General features: G+C 36.2%; 1 protein-coding gene across 2 annotated transcripts in view; it reads right to left on the bottom strand.

Annotated features, from left to right (window-relative positions):
• The window catches only part of col4a4 (collagen, type IV, alpha 4), a 53,314-nt gene that overhangs the window by 5,561 nt on the left and 23,404 nt on the right, over positions 1-24,349 (bottom strand). For both annotated transcript variants that reach the window (XM_052576303.1, XM_052576304.1), the window contains exons 5-45: positions 16,957-17,091; positions 16,826-16,870; positions 16,465-16,581; positions 16,266-16,334; positions 16,009-16,044; positions 15,815-15,877; positions 15,547-15,582; positions 15,282-15,323; positions 15,121-15,201; positions 14,979-15,023; positions 14,782-14,844; positions 14,403-14,447; positions 14,231-14,284; positions 14,056-14,116; positions 13,688-13,792; positions 12,750-12,842; positions 11,824-11,886; positions 11,061-11,150; positions 9,577-9,737; positions 9,404-9,476; positions 9,003-9,109; positions 6,654-6,837; positions 6,429-6,497; positions 5,793-5,900; positions 5,372-5,590; positions 5,060-5,221; positions 4,819-4,986; positions 4,083-4,226; positions 3,852-3,959; positions 3,581-3,762; positions 3,344-3,407; positions 2,662-2,736; positions 2,437-2,544; positions 2,238-2,345; positions 2,076-2,147; positions 1,853-1,981; positions 1,321-1,428; positions 1,030-1,185; positions 815-922; positions 576-713; positions 132-248 (exon numbers count right to left, since the gene is read on the bottom strand). In XM_052576303.1, coding sequence (XP_052432263.1) covers positions 132-248; positions 576-713; positions 815-922; positions 1,030-1,185; positions 1,321-1,428; positions 1,853-1,981; positions 2,076-2,147; positions 2,238-2,345; positions 2,437-2,544; positions 2,662-2,736; positions 3,344-3,407; positions 3,581-3,762; positions 3,852-3,959; positions 4,083-4,226; positions 4,819-4,986; positions 5,060-5,221; positions 5,372-5,590; positions 5,793-5,900; positions 6,429-6,497; positions 6,654-6,837; positions 9,003-9,109; positions 9,404-9,476; positions 9,577-9,737; positions 11,061-11,150; positions 11,824-11,886; positions 12,750-12,842; positions 13,688-13,792; positions 14,056-14,116; positions 14,231-14,284; positions 14,403-14,447; positions 14,782-14,844; positions 14,979-15,023; positions 15,121-15,201; positions 15,282-15,323; positions 15,547-15,582; positions 15,815-15,877; positions 16,009-16,044; positions 16,266-16,334; positions 16,465-16,581; positions 16,826-16,870; positions 16,957-17,091 — 4,111 coding nt within the window. The remainder of the gene's footprint in view (positions 1-131; positions 249-575; positions 714-814; positions 923-1,029; positions 1,186-1,320; positions 1,429-1,852; positions 1,982-2,075; positions 2,148-2,237; positions 2,346-2,436; positions 2,545-2,661; positions 2,737-3,343; positions 3,408-3,580; positions 3,763-3,851; positions 3,960-4,082; positions 4,227-4,818; positions 4,987-5,059; positions 5,222-5,371; positions 5,591-5,792; positions 5,901-6,428; positions 6,498-6,653; positions 6,838-9,002; positions 9,110-9,403; positions 9,477-9,576; positions 9,738-11,060; positions 11,151-11,823; positions 11,887-12,749; positions 12,843-13,687; positions 13,793-14,055; positions 14,117-14,230; positions 14,285-14,402; positions 14,448-14,781; positions 14,845-14,978; positions 15,024-15,120; positions 15,202-15,281; positions 15,324-15,546; positions 15,583-15,814; positions 15,878-16,008; positions 16,045-16,265; positions 16,335-16,464; positions 16,582-16,825; positions 16,871-16,956; positions 17,092-24,349) is intronic.

The following is a 24,349-nucleotide window of genomic DNA, read 5'->3' as shown; positions in this document are numbered from 1 at the left end:
GTTAATGTGAGTCACTCTGGATGAAATATCAGCTAAATGAATGAATGCAAATGTACTGGATGAATGATGGCAGGAGCAAAAGGCTCAGTTGGTTAAATATTGCAAGTTGTTAAGGATACACACAAACATACCCCGACTGCCCCTTTCTCCTTTGTCGCCAGACACTCCAGGGCTTCCAAGTTCTCCAACTGGTCCTTCTGTCCCAGTAGGTCCAGGGAATCCAATATCTCCTTTTTGTCCCTTTATACCTGAGCAAAAAAGGCAGTGTTCATTCCAAACACAAACATTTACCCTCATCTGCACTTCTGCATGTTCACACCTCAAGATTTTGACAACCAGCAAGTAACATAAGTTGAAAGAATGAAATCATATTTTTTCATAAGAAGTGCTTCAATAATCTTTGTTCATCATTTTGACAGTGTTTTTTAGTATATTTCTATTTTATATAAGGTTTTAATCTAATATATATATTTTTATGATCAAAAAAATATTTAGAATTTAGTTAACTCTGGTAAGAATTGGAGATGTTTCATGATCTTATAAAAGCAAACACCTGCTGTTAAACTGATTTGTACCTTTCAGACCCCCAGAGCCATTAGGTCCATGATCACCAACATCCCCAGCTGGGCCAGGTGCACCAAGAGCACCCTTAGGTCCAGGAGAAGGGGGACGAGAAGAAGGAAGTTTGACAGCCCCAGGCTCTCCTTTTGGCCCTACAAATACAAAGGGAGAAAGAAATTGAAAGTGAGGGTATAAATCATAACTTTACTGATTGATAAGACGGTGAGTTTGATGATCTGAAGCCTCTAATGACCTGGGACCCCTTTGTCTCCTTTTGCGCCCCAAAGACCAGGGGGTCCACAATCTCCTATGGGGCCAGAGGGTCCCGGAAGGCCCAAAAGTCCACTTTGTCCACTTTCACCTGTGGAAAGATAATAATAAAACAAACTGACAAATGGCGAACGTAAAGTGGACACAAAATATTTTGGATTCATATGCTAATCTTTTAATGAAGGCTATTTCTTTTACCTTTTGGACCTTCTAGGCCGTCAGACCCTGGGAGGCCACTGGGCCCATGGATTCCTTTTTCTCCTTTATACCCTGGCGAACCAGGAAAACCTGGTTCACCAAAATCACCACACACTGTGAACACACTGCCTGCCTCTCCTGTCTCTCCCTTGAGCCCTGGAACATAATACATAATTCAATGCATAGACACATAGCTTACATATGAACATTACAGCTTGTCTTCCTGAGTTGTAGCAGTGCTATCCATTCTATTTGTGTGCATCATTAGTGCTTCCAAATGACCACACACACCTGGAGGTCCATCTGTCCCAGCGTATCCCCGTTCTCCACTGGGTCCAGGTTTAGGAATCTTACATTCTTCACCACGAAAGCCTACAGGACCCATTTGACCAGGGTCTCCTATATATAAATATAAAAAGAGAAAACGATGACATTGTGGATTAAAGTAGATCATGAAAAGTGTGATTATGCTGCCTGATATATTTTTTTTTATCAATTCTGCTTAGTTAAAATATTGAAATTAGCCAACAGTAATCTATAAACAAAAGTGCATTAAAAAACCTTTGGTTGGAACACATTTTTGAATGTTATGTTTAACAAGGCTACATTTATTTGATTAAAATACAGCAATAACATTAATATTATTATACTATTTGAAAATAGCTAGACATTTAGCAATTTAATGCATCTTTGCTGAATAAAGGAAACTTCTTAAAAAATAACATACTTTTGAACTGCATTTTTATGAATCTTTAAGGGAATTCTCCTGTACAATTATAAACAAACTGTCTCTATCAGAGGTTATGAGTTATGAGTTATGTACCTTGGCTTCCACACTGTCCTTTTGGACCTCGGACACCTGTTTGTGATGGACCTTGTAAACCTGGGTCTCCTGGAGTGCCCTTGTCTCCAGATGGTCCTATATTGCCCCTATACCCACTTAAATCCTCTCCTGAAGGACAACAAAAGAGAGAGGGAACGAAAGGGATGTTTTTCATCTGGTAATTTCAAAACTTCTGACAGCACAAACAACCCCGATATCCCACCTCGATATCCCATTTCACCCTTGTCCCCCTTCAGGCCATCAAGTCCATGGAGCCCTGGGGGCCCCGGAGGTCCTGAAAGAGGAAAACAAATATTAGTTTAAAACATTGTCCTAGTTTTAAAATGAGTGGCAGTTTGTTTGTACAGAACATAAGCAGTCTAACCTCCAAGGCCAGTGGATCCTGGGTTTCCTTTAGGGCCCAGTTTACCTGGAGGCCCCGGAGGACCTTCTGGACCATGTCTTCCACATGGACCTGGGGGCCCAACCACTCCTGAATAGCAGAAGGCGCATTAATATGGATTTAAGAAGATGTGCATTCACAGATGTGTGTATCTGCTAATTCAAAGCCTGGTCTATTTTACCTGGACGTCCAGCCAGGCCATTGTTCCCAGGTGGTCCAGGTGGACCACAGTTTCCCCTAGGCCCGGGTGGGCCAGGGTCACCCCAGTCTCCTTTTTCACCAGGGGGAGCTATTGGGGAGAATGACATTGTTTTTACAGCTCTATCATTTTTTCCAATGCATTTCTGTACTATAGAAATACATATTACAGTACAAGAACGAAACAGGACAGTAGGGTGAACATTACCTGACACTCCTCTTTCTCCACATGGCCCTATCTCACCTGCTGGTCCTTGCCAAAAAATAGATTCACCTTTGTCACCTATACAAGAAAGAACAAGAAGGTTTTGAAATTAATATAACTTGATTGTGTAGTCGTTGAATATGTACACGTACACCTTACAAGGGTTTGGAGTCAGAATGACTTTTTTTGTTTTGTTTGTTTTTTTAAAGAAACTGGTACTTTTATTTAACAAGGATGCATCAAATTGATCAAAAGTGACAAGTACCACTTATTGCTTGTAAGTTAAGATTTCAAATTAATTTGATTATATTAAACTTTCTATTCATCAAAGAATCCTGGAAGTTTTGCACAGTTTACACAAAAAAATAAAGCAGAACTCTTTTCAACATTAATAATAAAAAAGTTTCCTGAGCATATTCGATTGATTTCTGAAGGATCATGTGACACTAAAAACTGGAGTAATGATGCTGAAAATTCAGCTTTGCCATCAAATAAATAAATGACATTAAAATATATTTGTATATATAATATTTAACAATATTATCTTTTTTCTTGTATTTTTGATCAAACAAATGCAGCCATGGTGAGCTTAAATTTTTTTTTTTCAAAAACAATAATATAAAAAAAAAAACTTAACTAATTCCAAAATTTTGAAGGGTTATGTTGGTTTGAGTATGCATTTTACCTTTAGGACCATCAAACCCAGGGAAACCAGGGGTTCCTGCCAGACCAGTCATTCCAGGATCACCCTACAAAGAAACAAGCATTAATGCCCATGATTTACATATAGCCACAGTTCATTTTTCATTAGTCCTGTTTATGTAAAATATCTATCTGTCAGGACAATCAAACCAATAACACAATTTAAATAATTTGTCAAGAATTAAATAAGATTCATATTCAAACAAGAACGTCCACTCACCGGATCACCATTATACCCAGGAGCTCCTGCAATTCCCCTTGGCCCACGTTGCCCTTGGACACCAGGCTGGCCGGACAACCCCGGAAAGCCTGGTGGTCCACGCTGGCCACTCTCATACCCTGAATGTCCATTACGTCCGGGATACCCTGGTTGTCCAGGCGGCCCTGGCTCACCCTTATTACCTGGAAGAAAATCACAGCATGCGATGTGAATTTTTTTTTTTTAAAGGTTAAAAACCAATCCAGGATTTGAGTATTTGTTACAGATTTACCCCTTTCTCCAATGACCCCACTCTCCCCATTAGGTCCAGGTGACCCTAGTTTGCCCTTCACTGGCACTGAAATCATCTCTCCCAGAGATCCTGGAGGCCCACTGCATCCTGTAAAACATGAAGGAACATGTAAGAACGTGTATTTGATACATTTAGCTGCCATCATTACATTAGACCTGACGAAAAAATAAAAATCATGACAGTATGGTATATCATAGTGTTTTAAAGTACCTTTCTGGCCCTTGGTTCCGTTGAACCCTGGGAAACCTGGATATCCATTGAGACCCCTAAAACCTTTTGGTCCAGGAGCCCCCAAAGGGCCGGTCTTCCCTTTGTTGCCAGGATAGCCATCTTGGCCAGGAAATCCAGGCAAACCTGAGTTGCAATACCACATGACATCTGAGAATCTGACAGCCTTTTTGTATTAATCTCTAAATATCTATATAGCATATATTTAAATGGAAATTTGATATAACACACTTAAAAAAAATACATTCCAGTGTTGAAGCTAATCTTTTTTTTTAACTATTAATATTAACACCATAATAATGGCATTTAATGTATTTTTTTTTTTTTTTTTTTACAAATCCCCTCTCCCAGCCCCATATTCAGCAACAGTTTTCAACTTTTTCAACTGATAATACTACAAAATATTTCTTGACCTGAAAATCTGTATATTAGAATGATTTCTGAAAGATCATGTGGCACTGAAGACTGTAGTCATGGCTGCTAAAAATCTAACATTGCTTTACAGGAATAAATTACATTATTAAGTTTTTTTTTCTTTACAGTGTTACTCTATTTTGTATTATATAAAAGTGAGCAATGAGCATGACAGACTTCTTTCAAAATGGTAGTGTATACACTGTTAAGTTCCATCCTAACTGTAAAAATATGTACTAGTTAATCAAAATATTGCAGACCACAGTTCGTGATTTGTTTAAATGTCACATGTCACACTCTTTACCCTTTGCTCCAGGGCCTCCAGGGTTTCCACTGTCCCCTTTGAGTCCTGAAGGTCCCTGAAGGCCTGCGCGTCCCTGACAGCCTGGGATACCAGGCTTGCCACATTCTCCTTTGACTCCAATGCCTTGAAATCCCACCACCCCAGGGGGTCCTTTCTCACCAGGGCAGCCTGACACAGAAAAATGACATTATTATGAGAACAATCTCAACAAGCTTCTGTTCATACAGTGGTCTCTACTCACCTCTCAGTCCAGTGAAGCCTGGTGGTCCTGGTTTGCCAGGTGGACCAGCTTGTCCTTTGTCACACCGCTCTGGTCTCACACCTGGGTAACCAGGTGCTCCTGGTGTACCATCCTTTCCTTTTTCCCCTTTTCTACCAGGAAGTCCATGAACTCCAGATGCACCTGCAGAAAAAAGTCAGTTAATATTGTTGGACTTTGTAGGATCATTTCAGATCCAAAAACCTTTATTTAATAACCAGTAAAAGCTATTTTCTTTAAATCAAATTGCTGTTTGCAAGATATTATTCAAGCCTTGATGTCTCAATGTAGTACCTTGGAATCCATTTGGTCCAGGTGGTCCAGGGACACCTTTAGGGCCCTGATATCCCTGAATCCCACTTGGCCCCTTCGGTCCTGGGGCCCCTATAATAGAGTTTCCTAAAGACCCTTTCAGACCTTGGGGTCCACGATTACCAGGTGTGCCAGGTGAGCCACTAGAACTGATTCCATCTGGGCCAGTCTCACCTGGATCTCCTAATAATCCAACCGGACCTGCGGACGAGATTGCATGGATATTAGATTTTTGCAATACTTTTCCAACTTGACAAGCTCTAGTCAAGTTGATATATCATGTTGATATAGAATAATTGATAAATGCATGTTGAATAGAATCAATGAGGGTTTATCCAAAGATTAAACATTCATTAAGTTGAACAGAAATGTTTTTAAATACACCAAAACCTTAAATTACTACCTTGAAGTCCTGCCAACCCACTAGTGCCAGGGTCTCCAATCTCTCCCTTGGGACCATCTGGTCCAATTTGTCCTATGCATCCTGGATTTCCAAGCTTACCTATCTCACCTGAAAGAAAACATGAAGGTTTTGGTCATATACTGTATCTGATAACAGTCATCAGTGCTACGATACTTCTACTTTAAGAATTGGGTCCCTTTCAAAACATATTTTAAGAGTCCAAAACAGGCTTCATTAGCTCAATACATATTTTCCAACAAAACTAGGTCTGACTAATTATTATTCCATGTTTTTTCTTGATAAGTAGAACACATTTGAAATTAGAGAAATTAAAAGAAAATAAATTTCAGGTTTACAGTTATTTCTCTAATTTCTCTTTTTTGTCTAAACTACGTCATAATCTGTCAAAGGAATCATCATTCAAGTACTGGTTACGTATTGTACCCGCACGGTTGGATCATTTTTAACCCAAAAAAGTTACGGACTGCAGCTTTAACATTAAAACACTTTTACAATACTCAGTTCCTCTTATTGTTCTATAATACTCTTATTCCTTCAGTTGTATCATTACATTTTTGCAAAAAACTGAGAGAACTCTCATTCTTTCATTTAGAAATTATTTCAATATATATTTACCTTTACAACCTGGCATTCCTTTAGAACCGGGGGGTCCAGGTATGGCAGGTGCAGAGGGCAGGGTATCACCTATCCAAAAAAAAGCCCCCAGAAATTCACACTGACCTCAAACATTTGATATCATTAACAGATTTTAACATCCTCCATTTGCCATGTTTTCAACAAATTGTAATTATAGTATAAAAAAAATAAAAAAAACCTTACTCCGCTTGCTGATAGCCTTACCTTGAACACCTTTAGAACCAGGGGGTCCCATCTGGCCTTGAGGTCCTGCTTCCCCTGGTTCCCCCCGTTGCCCAACTGACCCCATCATATTCGGGCCAGGAGGACCAGTTGGACCCATGTGGCCTTTTACACCAGCAGTTCCTGGACACCCTCGGTCACCCAGCGGACCAATAACACTATCTCCCTGGAAAATAAAAAAATTAATTAATTGATGGTAAATTACTATACAAATAAATCATTCTATATATATATATATATATATATACACACACACACACACAGGGATTAAGTGGAGGCTAAACGCACGTAAACGGCGTTTACGCACCTCCCAAAATTCAGAAATCGCGTTTACCCACCTCCAAAGTGCGTTTATCCACCTCTAAATTGAGTTTATCCACCTCTAAATAGCCTACAGTTCCTATGACATTTTAAATTAAGCTTATGTCATTTTATGTTCATTATTAGTTTCATAGGTTGTTTGTTGTTAAAGATGAATTCTTTCATATTGCGCTGCAACTTGTCTGTGTTGACCAATGCTTGCGGTGTTGCCAGTAGAAGTGGAAAGTTCGGATCATTTCACTGACTCGGATCTTTGAGTCTCGTTCAGCAAAATGAACTAATCTTTTCTCTTCCCGTCTCTATGAGACTGACAGGAAGAATAAAAGACTTGGACCTCACCTGTCGATTCAGAACCCATATGTTGTGTAATGCGCATGTGCATTCCATAGACAGTAAAAGAAAAAGCTAAACCTGTATCAAGGACTGTAAAATGTGTCATTGATCAAATATATGAAAGACAAAAGTAAAAAAATATTTGATTCCAGCTTGTTAAATGTGAATATGTTCTAGTGTCTTCTCTCCTCTGAGACAGTCAACTGAATATCTTTGAGTTGTGGACAAAACGAGACATTTGAGGACCATTCCTGGGCACTTGGGGAAACACTGATCCACATTTTTCTGACATATTATAGACCAAACAACTAACCGATTATTTGAGAAAATATTCAACAGATTAATTGACTATGAAAATAATCCCAAACCCCTAATCATTACGAACAAGTGCATTGCATTGGAACCCCTGGATATAAGCCTCCCTTCTCTATTCCTCTTTAAAAAATTGTTCTCTCTGTTTTTTCATTTAGTAAACTTTATAGATTTCAACTTTATTATTCCTTCTTGAGTCTCTTTAACAAGAACTTAGATTAATGTATGAATTGAATAGTGATTGTGTGACCTATATGAGGGAAAACCAGTGATACCCTTGGTAGTAATATCAAATGATAGCCTATAGGAATGTCATCAGGATACACATACACCGGTAGGCAGTGGCCCACCTTACCGATGTGGTCACCCAGAATTTATAGTTTACCCACCTCTTTTTTTACCACTACACCTCTGTGTGTATATATATATATATATATATATATATATATATATATATATATATATACACACAGCTAAATGTATGCACGTGTTCTTTTTATTGATTACAGGGGGTTAAATTAGTTGTTAAAATACAGGAGCACCTCAAGGATGCGTTTTGTCTCCCATATTTTCTGTATATACAATGAGATGCAAATGCAGAGTACAGATTATAAACTGTATAAATATGCAGAGGATTGCATGATATGCATTGGCTGCACTGTTATGGGAGAATTGTGTTGATTATGAATATGAAGGGCATGTTTTGAAATGAGAGAATTGGGGTAAAGCAAGTCTTCTACTGATAAAACCCCTACAGAAATGATGTTAGGTGATCAACCAGTGGAAATTGTGAAGGTTTTTATGTTTTGGGAACTATGATTGATTGTAAACTAAAATTTGATCTACAGGAAAGCAAATCAGATGTTATATTTGCTATGGAAATTGAGAAAATATGTTTTACAAAGAGTTCATATTAGTTTAATTGAAAGTGTTTTAGGGTATAATATAACGGCTTTTGTTTGTGCGAATCAAATCTATAAATAAAGTCAAATTGATTTATGATTGATCAGCTGTATGATATGGTAGTTAGGAGGAATGTTTTCGCTATTAGTGGAGATACAACACATGCTCAAAACGATTCCTTCGAATTGTTACCATCTGGACGCCATTATAGGACACTGTAGGCAACTAAAGCAATATATAAACAAACCGTTGTGTCATAAATGCAAATTTTCTACTTTAATATATTTTAAAATTTTATCCCTGTGATGTTAATGCTGAATCTTCAGTAGCCATTACTCCAGTCTTCAGTTTTACATGCTAATCAGAAATCATTGAATGCACAGTAGTATGTACAGTACCACTGCACAACTATATATGACTTTTTAAAAATTGTAATTAATTTTATAATTGTTCACGTCTTACCAGAGATCCAGGATCTCCAGGGGCACCCATCTTCCCATCAGCACCTTTCCTCCCATTAAACCCTGGTTTTCCAAATGGTCCAACAGATCCCGTGTCACCTTTGTCCCCTTTAACAATTCAAAAAGTTCTGATAACTGCATGTCAGTTGTATGTAAAATAAAGATGATAAATTTGATCATTTAAAAAAAATCAGAAGTAACAAAACTTTAAATCAGAATTCTGACAATGTTTACGAAAAAAAAAAGTTTTATTATAGTTTCATTATCAGGCATTTAACATTATATCTGTTCATGCTGCATTATAATATAGAACCTATTCTTAGATATTAGACCATTTTGGATGAGTCTTAAAATGAACAAAAAATTAATTAATTAAATAAATTAACTGCGAATATACTTCACCCTTTATGCTGATCATCCTAAATTCTCCTTTCTCTCCTTTAAGCCCTCTGACACCTGTGAAGCCTCTGGGACCCTGAGAAACAACAAGAGACATGCACACACACACACAAAGATGTGTAATTACACATACAAGCTGAATACAAAAATATTGAATTTCAACCAGGTTTACGTACAGTTGCACCTCTCCCACCCATCTCTCCGATGGGTCCGATATCACCAGGAGGACCCCGGAACCCTTTTTGCCCTGGATCACCAGTGATACCCTGAGGACCTGGGGGGCCAGGATCGCCAGGTAGATCACCAAGGGGGTCACATGCACATCCCCCATCAGGACCTGAAAGGAAACACAAAGAATATAAGCACATGCGCTTACACTTGGTTTGAAAAGAAGCACCCTTTTGCCGCCTCCTAATGGACACTGATACACACTACACATAACTTCACAGCTGGGACAAAAAAATCAGCACCACGGACAGCACCAGAAAGAGATCCACAAAAAAGAATTTGAACAATTAATCACATCGAAAAATGTATGATTAATATTTTATAACAAAATACAAATACAAATTTTAAGCAAAACATTAACAAGTAACAAGTAATATACACTTTCTGGTTAAACTGACTTAAAGGTTTTGGCTAAGAATTCTTTAATGGTTTTGAAATACGTCTCTTACGATGCATTTATTTCAGTATTGTGTTATATTTATTAGTCTTTTTTAAATAACAATTTAAAATAGTTTTTATTTTTATTTTATTTTGATACATTTTAAAATGTAATTTATTTTTGTGATGCCAGATCTGATTTCTCAGCAGCCATTACTCTAGTCTTCAGGGTCACATGATCCTTCAGAAATCTAATATGCTGATTTGATGCTCAAGAAATAATTATCAATATTATCAAATGTTATAATTATATTTAATTTAATTTAATTATTATTTAAACAGTTGATCATTTTTGTGGAAACGGTAATGGATTTCTTTCAGAATATATTGCTGAAAAAAACAGAAAATATACTGTCACTTCTGATTAATGTATTGCAGTATTAATTTCTTAAAAAGAAAAATCTTACTGACCCAAATCCCAAACCTTTGAACGAATAACAAATAATCAAAGTTTTAGAAAAAATTAAAAGTTCTAAGGTTAGTTCCTGTTTGTTGCTACATCATGTAGAGACATTCTCTCGGTTTAAATCTAGATTAAAGACACATCTCTTTGGCCAAGCATCCAAATAATGCATCTCATAATCCTGTACTGCATTTATATCTGTTCAGATGCACCTTATTATTCCTTAGCTTGGATTGAACAAATATTTTTGCTTTGTTGGAACAGCATTTACACTAATTAGGTCTTTATTTGTTTCTCTGTTTCACCTGAGATGAGATGATCCACTAAATATGTACATCAATTTGACAGTTACCACTGACAAGCAACTGCTAAATATATTATTAAAAACTGAATTGTCTGTAAAGCTGCTTTTCTACGATCTGTATCTTGCAAAGTGCTATACTAAAAACTTGAATTGAAAGATTTAATTGAAAAAAATACTGCATCGTTTGCAGAGACCACTCATATTTTGAATCTTACAGAATGACATTCACACATGTATATTAATCTTTATATAAATATAAGATTATATGTCAATGTATGAAAACTCACCTTTTCTCCCCCAAACACCTTTTATTCCAGGAGGCCCTCTTTTCCCAACCTGCCCGGGATCTCCACGCTCTCCAGGCAGGCAATAGTAACCTGTATCACAGGCAGTTATTCTCATCACAGTGTATTAGCTGTATTTCTTTAGAATGATAGCTCTTAAAATTAAATGCCTTATGTATCTAATTATTATGTTACATGTATAAAGATGTTGGATAAATTCATGTAGCATGTGACTGTCAAAACATAATGCTCACCACAAACTGTTCACTCGACACACATGACGAGACAAATGTTGACACCGTAACAGGATGGACATGCACACAAAGACAACATGCAAGCAGGCAAACAACAAGATGACATGCTTGAAGAACATAAAATAACTTCAGTGATGATGCACACACATCGACATTATCAATAATGTCAACAGAATGAGACATAGGTTAGTGTGTCTACACTAAACACGCAAAATGTTTTATTAATATTAATAACAAATTAAACAAAAAGATAAAAAATTACAAAAGACATCTTAATGAAAAAAGGCAATTATGAAAAGTAAACAAAAGCATTATTGGAACTAAGTAAACACATGCTCTAAAATATGTCTAATTATAAAGACTTATGGTTTTCATTTCTTGCCTCTAACATGCATTTATACAAGTATGTACAGATTCTTTGATGTGACTCAATCACATCAATTTGTCAGAGCTGGTTAAAACAGACAATAGAAAATGTAACAATTTGAGGGGGGAAATCCACATCCACTTACCAGGATTACCAGGAATTCCTGTCTGTCCTTTGGATCCAGGAGGGCCAGGTTTTCCAGGTTCCCCTAAAGGAAGATAGATTATATTACAAAAACAAGATCTATTCGCTCTCGTTTTTGACATTTAAATTGTGAAAAAAAAAAAAAAAAAACGGTACACTACAGTACGCACCTTTTCAGAAAGGTTTTTAATTGTGTTTAATTATTTAATTTTTGTTTAAAGAAAGGACATATGAAGTTGATTAAAGGCCTAAGAAAAGACATTCCTAATGTTAAGAACTTGTATTTTTAAATAAATGCTGCTCTTTGAACTTTGAATCCTAAAACAAATCTATAAAAAACTGATTTCTTGAGTAGCAAATCAGTATAAAAGACCAATTATATATATATATATATATATATATATATATATATATATATATATATATATATATATATAAACACACACACACATATATATATATATATATATATATATATATATATATATATATATATATATATATATTAGTGCTGTCTATCCAATCCAAATAAAAAGTTTTTCTTCATATAATGTGTGTGTGTGTGTGTACAGTGTATATTTCTTATGTATATACAAATACTCACACATACAATACAATATATACATTTACATACACACATACATACATATCCCCACTTCAGATATTAAAGATTTAATATTATTTTCCATTCAACAGCAGATTTCTGAATAAACATATATATGTGCTATATATATATGCTTAAAGCCAAAAACAGTGATGTAAATGTACCTTAAGTTCAAAACGAGAAAAAATTCCAGCTTTTTACGATTGCCACAGTAACAATTCAGTCACACAAATAATACAATGACTCAAATCATTATAACGTCTAGGAAAATGTATATTGAAAATATTTTGGTAAGCAAAAATAAAAAAAATCTAAAACATTACCATAGTTTAAGTATGACCCATATATTTTTCCTGGGTCACCTTTTTCTCCTTTGAAACCATTAAGACCATGCAAACCAGATTCCCCCACTGAACCTAAAAGCAGAGCAGTGTTAGAAAAATAATCAAGAAAAGAAAGGAAAATATACACCAAGACAACAAAGAATGTCAAAAAAAAAAAAAAAAAATTCAAAGGTTTACTTCACCCAAAAATGAAAATTAGCCGGTGTTTTACTCACCCTCGAGGCATCCTCGGTGTATATGACTTTCTTTTTTTAGACGAATTCAGTCGGAGTTCTATAAAAAATTGTCCTGGCTATTCAAAGCTCTGTCATTGCAGTCAGCAGGTGTTACAGTTGATCAGTCCACAAGCGGTCAAATAAAGTGTGCACATCCATAATAAAACATGCCTCACACGTTTATAGAAACAAAGGACTTGTTTCTTTACAAATTGTGCTTCTAATTCATTGTTTTATTCTCTCTCTGCATTTGTCACTAATCACGCAATGCTGACATACTATATTAATATATTTATATATATTTTTTTACATTACTTTATAAATTTTGCTGACGCTTTTATCCAAAGTGACTTACAATTGCTATATATGTCAGAGGTTGCACGCCTCTGGAGCAACTAGGGGTTAAGTGTCTTGCTCAGGGACACATTGGTGTTTCACAGTGGATTTGAACCCGGGTCTCTCACACCAAAGGCATTTGTCTTATCCACTGCGCACATAATAACTTACAAAAACACAGGCACGCAACTGCAACACCTAGACTGCAACGATAGAACTTGGAACAGCCAGGACAATTTTTTATAGAAATCCGATTGAATTCGTCTAAAAGAGGAAAGTCATATACACATAGGATGCCTCGAGGGTGAGTAAAACACAGGCTAATTTTCATTTTTGGGTGAACTAACCCTTTAAGATATTTCAGACCTATTATAGATGCTCCAGGATCACCAGGGGGTCCAGGTATACCCATTGACCCTCTATTCCCAGGAGGTCCAGCTAAACCAGGAATTCCACGATCTCCAGGTAGTCCTGGAAAAAAAAAATCACAAGCTTTTATAAAACACAAATTTAAAAAACGTTTTAAATTAAATATCATATTTATATACGTATATTATATTATAGATTTGACATATAGAAATACAATGATATATAAAACCTCTCAAAACCAAAATCCGAAACATTGAATATAAAGAATTCATTTGAAACAATCTTCATGGTAAATACTGTACCTAACCACAGACAGTACAGTACATTTCACATGTCTTTGGGTTTGATAATGTTAACTCCATTACCAATCATATTGTTGTAATAGGTTTTTGGGTTTCCTTTAGGTCCGGGGTCTCCTGGGTAGCCCTGTTACACATTCACAGCAGCAGTGTCAGCAAGCAAATGACAATATACTGCAAGTAGATTACTCTTACTAAATAATTTTTTTTTCATACAATGTCTAGTGAGTGTGTGCCTGACCTGTGACCCTGGGTTGCCATATAGACCAGGGAGACCATTTTCCCCTAGTGCCCCCTGTATATGTAAAAAAACATAACATCAGAAGTGACAAACAGTATAATTCAACAAACCTATCATATCAAGAGAAACAAATCATTATTAATGGTCAATTATGAATGATTAAAAAGTGTACCTTAAGTCCTGGAAAGCCAATTATTCCTGGATATCCAGGTGGGCCCTAATAAAAAAAAAAAAAAATACAACAACATGTATAACTGAAAAAGTAAAAGGATGGAGTAAAGTGTTTTGGTTATTAAAGTTGTTTTCTTACTTTTTAAAAATTAACTCATACTTGCATAATCTGAATATGTGAAATGCAAGGAATTCAATACTTAATACAGATAATTTAATTGGTTATTTTGGAATGTTTTGAATGGTTGGTTTGGAATTCTATGATTGTTTGTTTTAACAATCGAGTGTTATAACAGTTGGTTTAAGGTGTTATGTTCGTTTGGGTTGTGGTGTCGGTTTGTAGTGGATCAACTGATATGAAAACTAGTGAGTAATCTTACTCTGTTACCAGGTAAACCAATTATGCCTTTCTCTCCTTTTTCAGCTGGAAGCCCTTCAAAACCCTGAGAAACACAAAGATGAATGTAAAACCACATTAATGGGCTTCAGCTAACACAGGTCACATATCAGGGCTTGCTATGTTAGTTTAGAAGTTATTAGGACTAATACATTTAAATAAATATGCAGAAATATTCACCTTTGGGCCAGGTGGTCCACAAATTCCTTTCTGACCTTTCCTCCCCTACAAAAAAATTATAAAATTCCACCATCATTTTCTCCTTGGAAGCTGCATGGTGTCCTAAAAAGCTGAAAACGTGTTTCACATAGGGATGTTGTACCTTTTCGCCTTTTACATAGTCTTCTGGGTTGGGCTCCACATATTCAAAAGGACCTGGTTCACCCTGTTCCCCCTGTTCCCCCTAAAAGAGAATCAAGATGATGTTGTTAAACACAAATTCAAGTATGAAATAAAGCCAGTACTGCCACGTGTGTTATTTACCTCAACTCCTTTTGGTCCAGGCAGTGATCTTCCTGGGTCTCCCTATGGACAAATCAACAAAATATCATTTAAAATAATAGAAAACGGCTTCATATTATGCACAGGCAACAGAAGAACAAGCTGAAGTGCATGTTAAATGAAAGACGCTAGAAGTCAAGGGCTGCTGCACTCAAAGATTTTCCGATTTTCAAATCTGAGCTAATAAACTGTAAACTTCAGATGGAGAAACTTCATAGTTTCATGGGCATGCACTTGCAAAACTCACTGGTAGGCCTCTTTGACCTGGTATTCCTTGTAAGCCCTATAATTAGAAAAAACAAAAACAAAAAAACATTAAATTAAATACAAATATTTTTTAAAATTATATTTTTGCTGAGCATAATATATTATTTTCAAAAACATTTTACTGATACTTTGAATTTTGAAAATAAAAAAACCTGAATACATACATCATTTTATTATTATACATATAATAATAATATGGATGAATAAAAAATGGTGCTGAGTATTTAAAGAGTAAAAGTTTTTCTCACCATATACCCATCAGACCCCATTCGTCCTGGTGGACCTTGTGGGCCAGTGACCCCTTTTAGCCCCTTTATGCACATTAAAACACAGACACACACAAACAAAACAAACCTAACTAATAAATAAAACTGCACTTAAGTAATACATTATAGCTTACATAAGGACTTTTGCATAAGGTGTTTTTGCACTTAGTACATACTTCTGGTCCATGTATTCCACGTAGTCCATCGGCACCCTATGTGTGAGGAAAACAGAATCGTTGAGTATAAAAAGATGATTATAAAGTATCTCTAAATAAGACAATAAAACTACAAAAGTATTTCATTGTTTAAGAAATCAGATTTTATATTTGCTTTTATATGACACAACGCTGCTCAACCTCCGGACTGCATGCAGAATATAGTCAGTAGTAATAAAATATAAACCCATGAACTCATTTTTTGGAATTATACATACAGGTGTTCCAGGAAGGAACCGTATCCTTGTAAACGGGTCTCCTTTGACTCCTTTTAACCCAGGTAGTCCCTGAAACAAGCGCAAAAAAAAAAAAAAAAAGAAGGAGTCATGGACTTCATTTACTGCAGGAGTGAACCCACTGAAAGAGCCCAGTCAACAAAAAAGATTAATTACAAATTGCTTATAACATCTCTCATACCATTGGTCCCGGGAAGCCAGGCTGTCCTGTCTCACCATTCAACCCACGCTGCCCCCTGGTTCCATTACAGCCATCCTTCCCTGGAAGCCCTGGAAGACCACCAGGCCCTGGATGACCCTGGTTAATTATTGGAAATATTTCAGGAAATGAAATGAAATATATAATAATTAGGGCTGTCAATATATAAAAATATTTGAACATGATTTATCGAATGATTTTCATGAGTTAATTCATGATTAATCGCACCTAATAACTTAATTTGTATAGGTTCAAAAATGTATTTTAAATTAATGCTTTTCAATTTTTCAATAGGTTATAGATGCTTTCCATCTATAACCTATTATAGATGGAAAACACTTACAGGCACTCCATCTAATCCAGCATAGCCTTGATCTCCTTGAAAGCCCTAACACAAAAGAATGCAACAGAATGAAAGTCCTTGTATTGAGCTTTCGAAGAATTGTTTGTGGGTGAGTGTGTATTTCTATGTACTTGGTCTCCTTTTGGGCCAGAGAGTCCAGGCATGCCTATGAGTCCACGCTGACCCTTTTCGCCATTAAGTCCTTGGGGGCCAGGCAAACCTGGAAGCCCCTGCATGCCCTGCGGACCTAACACACCAGGATTCCCCTAGAAAAAAAAAGCAACAGAATAATATAATAATATTAAAGTAATAGGTACAATTTTTCCTGAGTATTTCGATTGGCAGGGATTATTACTAAAATATAATCATATTAATAAATATGAACATAATATTTTAAGCAATATTCATAATCACAATATAACTTTTATATTATCTTTGTAATGAAAACTAAGAACAGATGCAAAAAAAACAAAACAAAAAAAAAACAGCAGAACAGAGAAAGAAACAAACAGGCCTAAATGCTTTCTAAATGTTTTCTATTTCATATATTTTTCACTTTTTTTTGTCTGTAGCTAAAAAAAATCCCGTGCAGATTCTGATTCATTTGGCCAGCATGGGTCATGCACACGCACACAGACACACAGACACAGACACACACACATGCATGTATTTATATGTTTGAAAGTTCTTTTGAACTTTCTATTCACAGAATCTTTTGAAAATGTGTCACAGTATCCACAAAAATATTAAGCAGCACAATGAAATATAACAATGAAAAACATAAGAAATCTGCATATTAGAATGAAAAATTTCTGAAAGATCACGTGACACTAAAGACTGGCACAAAGGAAGCTGAAAATGCAACTTTGCATCACAGGAATAAATTACATTTATTTTAAACTAAGTAATATTTGACAATTTTACAGTCATGCAGCATTGATGAGCATGAGAGTCTTTCAAAACCACTGTAAAATCTTACCGACCCCAAACTTTTCAACAGTACTGTATTTTTACAAAATCACCACAAGGGTGTGACAAAACGTGAAGAACATTTGACATTCACAGTACTGTTGTGTGTCACCAGATGCTGCTCTAGGCTTGAGTGTGATTGGTTACTGATGTTAGCTCTCAAATTGTTTGAGTGATTCTTCAGTGAGGTTAAGTGCTTGCTTTCTTTTCTTTCTGGTAAGTAGCTGTGTTGTATAAAGACGTTTTATATGTAACAGTATATAATTGCATATACTATATAAAAACAACTGATTGCATCACATCTAAATACTGCTATAAATATAAATATTTATATACATATATATATAAAAAGGATGAGGCAAAGAAAAAAAAACTACATACACTTGCATGAGAAAGAAGAAAGAAGTGAATGAGTGACTGGAATGGCCTAAAAGAGCTTTGACTGAAACAACACACTGACGGGAACTAAGAGAAATACACACACACACACACACACATACACACACACGGGAACAGCAGTGGAACACTGGTTTTAGCAGTGTTTACATGCACAGCAAACATCCTTTTAAAAACTACAGTGGCAAACATAAAATTTTGGACTGAATGCAGTCCATGCGGGGACACATCCTCTCTTCAAGTTCACTCTGCTAAACAGCCTCCCTAAATGGGAGGAAAGAATCATGTTAATTGCAGGTTTTTCCCACAGCTGGTTTGTGACAGTTTCAGTTTTAGAGCACTTTTAATTAAAATACCAGGAACGATTCTCTCTTCTTCTCTTACTCTGGTCACTGTCTTTAGCTGACAAAGCAAAAAGGGTTTAATCCTTTATTTACGCAAACACACAGGAATGTGTTTTTTAATGACCTGTAAGACATTGGATTTGACTTTGATCAGACACAATAGCAAAGCACTGACAGGGCAAGTCAATGAGTAAAAAACTACAGAATAAATTGTAAATGTGTTTGCTCAAAACTTTGCAGAAATGCACACTATTGCTCAAAGTAAAATTCAGAGAAATTAAAAAAAAAAAAAAAAAACTTTTATTAAAAGTATTATTATTTAAAAGTGACCATAAAGTCTTTTATAATGTTACAAAACGTGTAGTTCAAATAAATGCTGTTATTTTGAACTTTATAAAGCTACAACATTCATCTTCATATAACTTTTAAGTTTACTTACTAAACAAAAAAGACCTACATCATATTCTACTTGACTTTGTGATGTGAAACAAGTATGATAGTATGAGTGTGTGTTAAGCAGCATGCATTTAGTGGTTGTGACAGAGGTAGATCATTGTGTGTTAAGGGTGTTCACAGTCTTTCAGGGAAAGCAGTGACTGTGATAATTAGTAAAGACCCACTAGATTCCCTCAGCAACACACACACACACATCCATACACCTCTGGTTTACAATTAGGGCTTGCACAGCAAAACACAGCTGTCCAAACCATCACACACAACTCCTGAACCATATAGACATGTATTCACATGTAATACTCATCAATAGAGCTATTCAGGTTGTTGTACTAAAATAAAAAAAAAAAAAAAAAAAAAAATTTGCATTTTCATCACAACATCACAAAATATTTGCAAATAAAGGACCGTTTCCATTCATTGAGTCAAAGAGAACAAATTTGTCACTTCCTGATAAACTAAATTTCACTAAAGACACGTATAGGACAAGCCACTAAATATAAAATTTTTTCATATATGATAAATTACTTGTTCCTCACAGGGAGCAGACAAAATAATAAATGCTGTCACTGCTTTCAAAGGTGGATGTCTGCTGTTTTTAATGTAGTCATGTAAGACAATTATTCAGACTTACAGACTTATTGTGCGCATAAGCTTTTATGCACATTTTAGAATTTAATCTTTGTGTTTTATCCTGCATGTATAATATTCTAAAATGCGCATAAAAAATAGGTGTATGAAAACATAGCTAATGATGTCATTATGTCAGACTTAGTTCGACTTATTGGACTACGCCATCTAGAGTTTCATCACAGAACTTTGGATTGGCTGCATTCCGTAACTTGTTTTGGTAAAAAATTATCCAAAATCAATATTTGAGCAAGTACATAACCCGCCAGTGATCAATACTATCACTTTACTTTAGCCCGATTCACAACGGTTAGTTTATAATAATGTTTTCTAATTTGAGTGGTATGGGTAGGCATTTTTGCAGAAAATTCGAGCATGCTGCAGCATCATTACATCACGTCGGTAAACCAGGAAGATGTCCCAGGTACTTGGCTTTCGCATGTGAGGATCCTGCAGGTGGCGTATCGTTTATAGCTTTTTCTCACAGCAGCTAGAATTATTAAATGTAGCAGATTGTAATCCAAAAAGGATTTCAGGTTTATAAAACACGCGAATGAAATTAAATTTAATTCAATTTTTACAGATAGCCTGTGATTACACAATATTTGTATTTTAAAGACAAGCAGTTGGAAGGAAGCATAATTAGTAGGGCCGGGACTTTAACGCGTTAATTGAGATTAATTAATTACACAAAAAATAACGCGTTAACTAAGATTAATTAATTACAGAAAAAAAAATTCCCGCATTTTTAATAACTTATTTTTGCACCGCGGAACGTTTCTCACTGGATGAGTTTCGGCGGACCGATTAAACTGGAGCACCAACTAGTGTTCGCATATCACTGCAGCACATCGAGCCTCCAGTATCACCTCAACGCAAAACATATAGCAGCTAGCGTGGACTTTACACTTTATGTTGAACTATGTATTATTTTGTTGGTGCAACAGTTTATGTTGAACTCTTTATTGTTTTGGCCAAGGTTATTGAGAGTTGGACTTAGTATGTTATGGTCTCTGAAGCAACAGAGAGATGTTTTCTAAAAGTCAGGGTTTCCAATGTTCTGAATGTAATTGACAGTATTGTGTTTTACTTAAAAAAAAAAAAAAAACTTTATAGAAGGTTCCAGCACCTATAAGCTTCCTGAATTTCTGAAATGTACTATTTCTAAATTATTTCTAAATACGTTATTGCTACACTTAATGGCAAAAATTGCACTGGTCTGCTAGACTTGGTTGAACAAAAATAAACAATATTTTGTTGCTTAAGTTCAGTCATTATTCAATGGTATGCTATAAATCCATGTGAAAAAAAAAAATACTTCTCACTGTTATCAGGTCAAATATTTATATGCGATTAAAACGCGATTCATTTCGATTAATTAATTACAAAGCCTCTAATTAATTAGATAAATTAGAGTCCCGGCCCTAACAATTAGCTGTTTTGGTAAAAACTATTTTGGGTGCGCACTATTTTACAGTACGTGTACTTACATGCACTCACCGTGTACCTACCTAAGAAAGTTCTGGTAATATAAGGTAACTACATGGGGTAGGGGTAGTGTAATGTGGGAGGTATGACAACAGAGTTGAGGATCCAAATGCATATTTTATTTAACAAGAGCATGGTCAAAACAGGCAGGGTAAAACAACAGAAAACATTTACAATCCAGGGCGAGACAAAAGAGTAATCCGATAAACAGTCCAAGGTCAAAAAAACAAGAAGGCAAGGCAAGGTAAGGCAAGGAAACACATAGACTCGGAACATGGTAAAGGCTAAACAATAATCAGCAATGTGTGTGTGGATGAGTGCAACCTTTATAGTGTCACTGATAGGAAATGGGTGTAGTGCAATAATGAGTTCCTAGGCAAGCGAACAGGACTGTGAAATAAAGTGCTACCAGAATTCCTTAATATGAAATTCGAATGATATGACAATTAGAGATTAGATTGTAAAGAAACTGAAATCTACACAATAATACACACTTTAGGTAATGCTGATGTTGTTAACATTAATAATTTGAGAATAAAGTATAACAATAATTAGCATGGTTTAATGTAATATGAGCTAACCAATTGTAAGATTAAGGCCTAATCCCAATTCTACCCCTTAGCCCTTCCCCTTTCCCGCGTTCACGTGAAGGGTTTGGGGAGTCTCGATTCTCTTTTGGTTGGAGGGGTAGGGGAAGGGGAAGGGCCAGATAGCCCTTCAAATGAAGGGGTAGGAATCATCTTGGCAACATGGCTGCTACAGCGAACAAAAAGACACGTAAATGTACGATTTTTTGGCATAAATAAAGATTTTAACGAAAAGTAATCATTTGTTTTATGTTAAATTCAACTGTGAGTTCATATTAATGGTCATGTTAATCAAAGAAATGTTTGCAAAAAAAAAAAAAATCGCTAATATTTGCTAACGTCATATTACAGACTGCATGATAGTGCCACAGCATATGTCTGATCAGGGCGATAACTGCTGTAGACTAATCCCCCCAATAATTAGAAATTGCTAAACCATTTTCTCAAATATTGCCTATTCGAGAGAGAGAGTGAGAGAGAGAGAAATGGAAGTTGCGTGTATTCGCATCTGTGAGTTTATCTTTTTAGAGTGAGTTTACTTAAAAACAGCGGTTGTATCCTCTCATCGCTGGAAAATATAATGTAGTGATTCAGTATTTAAATACAGTATGTAATAAAAGTCGTGGGGCAGCATTGACAAGTTTATTTTCTCCTGGATGTGTGAGCTGCGCGATTTCTGATATGTGTGTGTGTCAGTAAGCAGCTCATTAATACAGAACGATAATTAAAGGCTCTAATGCACACCAGTATATGTGTGTATTGTATGAGCTAGACGACGAATGATGGAGTGTGATGTCATAGTAGTGGTGTCCCAATCCTTAGGGGAATATTGTCTCTCTGTTTCAAGGGGTAGGGGAGGCTAGGCCAGAATCTGTGATTGCGATGTAGAGTTAATATCCAAACTGGTATGGTGACTGACTGCCACACATACTCATCAAAACATTAGATTCATCCACGCTAGAGCCGTGCCAGAGCACAACCCACAAAAGGAAGATAATTCTGCAAACAGCTGCAATTGCAGGTTAGGTTTAGGTTGCCAGAGATGCCAGAGAAGTGGAAAAAACTTACTGAAAGCATCTTTAAATTAAAAAGTTTCTTTTAGATTAATCTAGATTAAAATGGCTCATTTGAATTGCCGTAGCGGGGTCAACGGGGCCCCGGTGAAGGTGGTTACAAGTGGGCCCTGTTTGAAATGGTTTAATCTAGATGGCGTAGTCCAATAAGTCGAACTCAGTCTGACATAATGACATCATTAGCTATGTTTTCATACACCTATTTTAATATATAAAAAATTATATCTGGTGTCTGAGTAATTTTTGGTTTGACTGTTAAAACTACAAAGAAATTCAGTCAAGAGCAGTGAGTGATTTTCATTTTCATTTTCTTGGATTAACATTACAGCAGCCAGTATCTAAATTAGGCGCGGTCCCTTTAAGAGACGATGAACGCATCTAATATAATACACATCCCATTTTTTTCCTCAACTGTATACTTTCAATTAAGAAATAACTGACAGTTTTTTCGAGCATAATTTCCAAGGTGTATATTTTGACACATCTTGTATGTATTTGTGGGCACAAGAGCAAAAATAAACAAATTCGATGTTCAAGTGTTTTGAGACGCCTTTCTCTGCGTGAGCCCTGAACACCAGAACACCGCGAGTACTGAATTGGGATCTTTCACATCTTTTTGTTTGTTCAAACTGCGATTTGTATTTGTTCGTTCAGTTGCAGGAGGGACTTTGAGGAGAACTTCGCAGAAGAGAGCTCGGTTCAGTGTCGCTGTCCGTGATACGCGACTCTCTCTCTCTCTATCGTGCGCACTGAACACAGTGTGCGAGTAACCAGCTACTTTCTTCAGCTTTTCCACGTCTTGTGCTTGGATGCTTTAATGTTTAAATTGACAAGCGGTGAGGCTTAAAAACATGTGAAAAAGATAATATTTCGTGACGATGCGCAGCAGTGGCCTGTCAACTGTCCTGAACATCTTTTTAGGCTGGCCTCAGCCAGTCGGTTATATAAAATATCAAGGTGAAAGGTGAAATGTGGCTAATACTTGCGTTTGCAAGACCCCATAATCCTACTCATGCAAACATTCCACAGTTCTAATGACAGCCATGCAAATGTCCTCAAAACCCTCCCATAATCTCCATCTTAAGATTTCTGCTAGACCAACATGTGATACACAGCGGCGGCAGGTGTTGTTCAATGTCGGTACATGCACAGTCAGACAAACGACGTGCAGTTATCAAAGGCCAGAGTGTGCTTACAGTGGTGGAAAACGGCAGTTAAAGACTATGCAGCGCGGCGAGTCTGTGGAGTGCGCATCATTGAAACAATCTGCTCAGTAATTAAAGAGGCAGGGCAGCGTTTCTGTTTCGTTCACTATTGGTCAAACTACTTTTTAATCATTACCTTCAACAATTCTGAAGACAAAAGACATTTAGGCACTTTAGAAATCCTGGGCAGGACTTATAAAGATCACATATGGTCACCCTAACTTGCTGTGTCCCAGCAGTGAACTCTGGAAGAAAAGAAAGGCTTTATGATGGATAGTATTATTATATACACTAAAAACACACTGAAAACCTACAGGCACACGCAAGCACACATACAGCCTCTCACCTTGCATTAGAGAAAGTGCTAGTTTTTAGCAGC

The sequence above is a fragment of the Carassius gibelio genome, chromosome B15 (assembly GCF_023724105.1).
Source record: "Carassius gibelio isolate Cgi1373 ecotype wild population from Czech Republic chromosome B15, carGib1.2-hapl.c, whole genome shotgun sequence".
In the NCBI taxonomy this organism is placed as follows: Eukaryota; Metazoa; Chordata; class Actinopteri; order Cypriniformes; family Cyprinidae; genus Carassius; species Carassius gibelio.
Note: the sequence above shows the minus strand (reverse complement) of the source record. Positions and strands in the feature narration are given on the sequence as shown.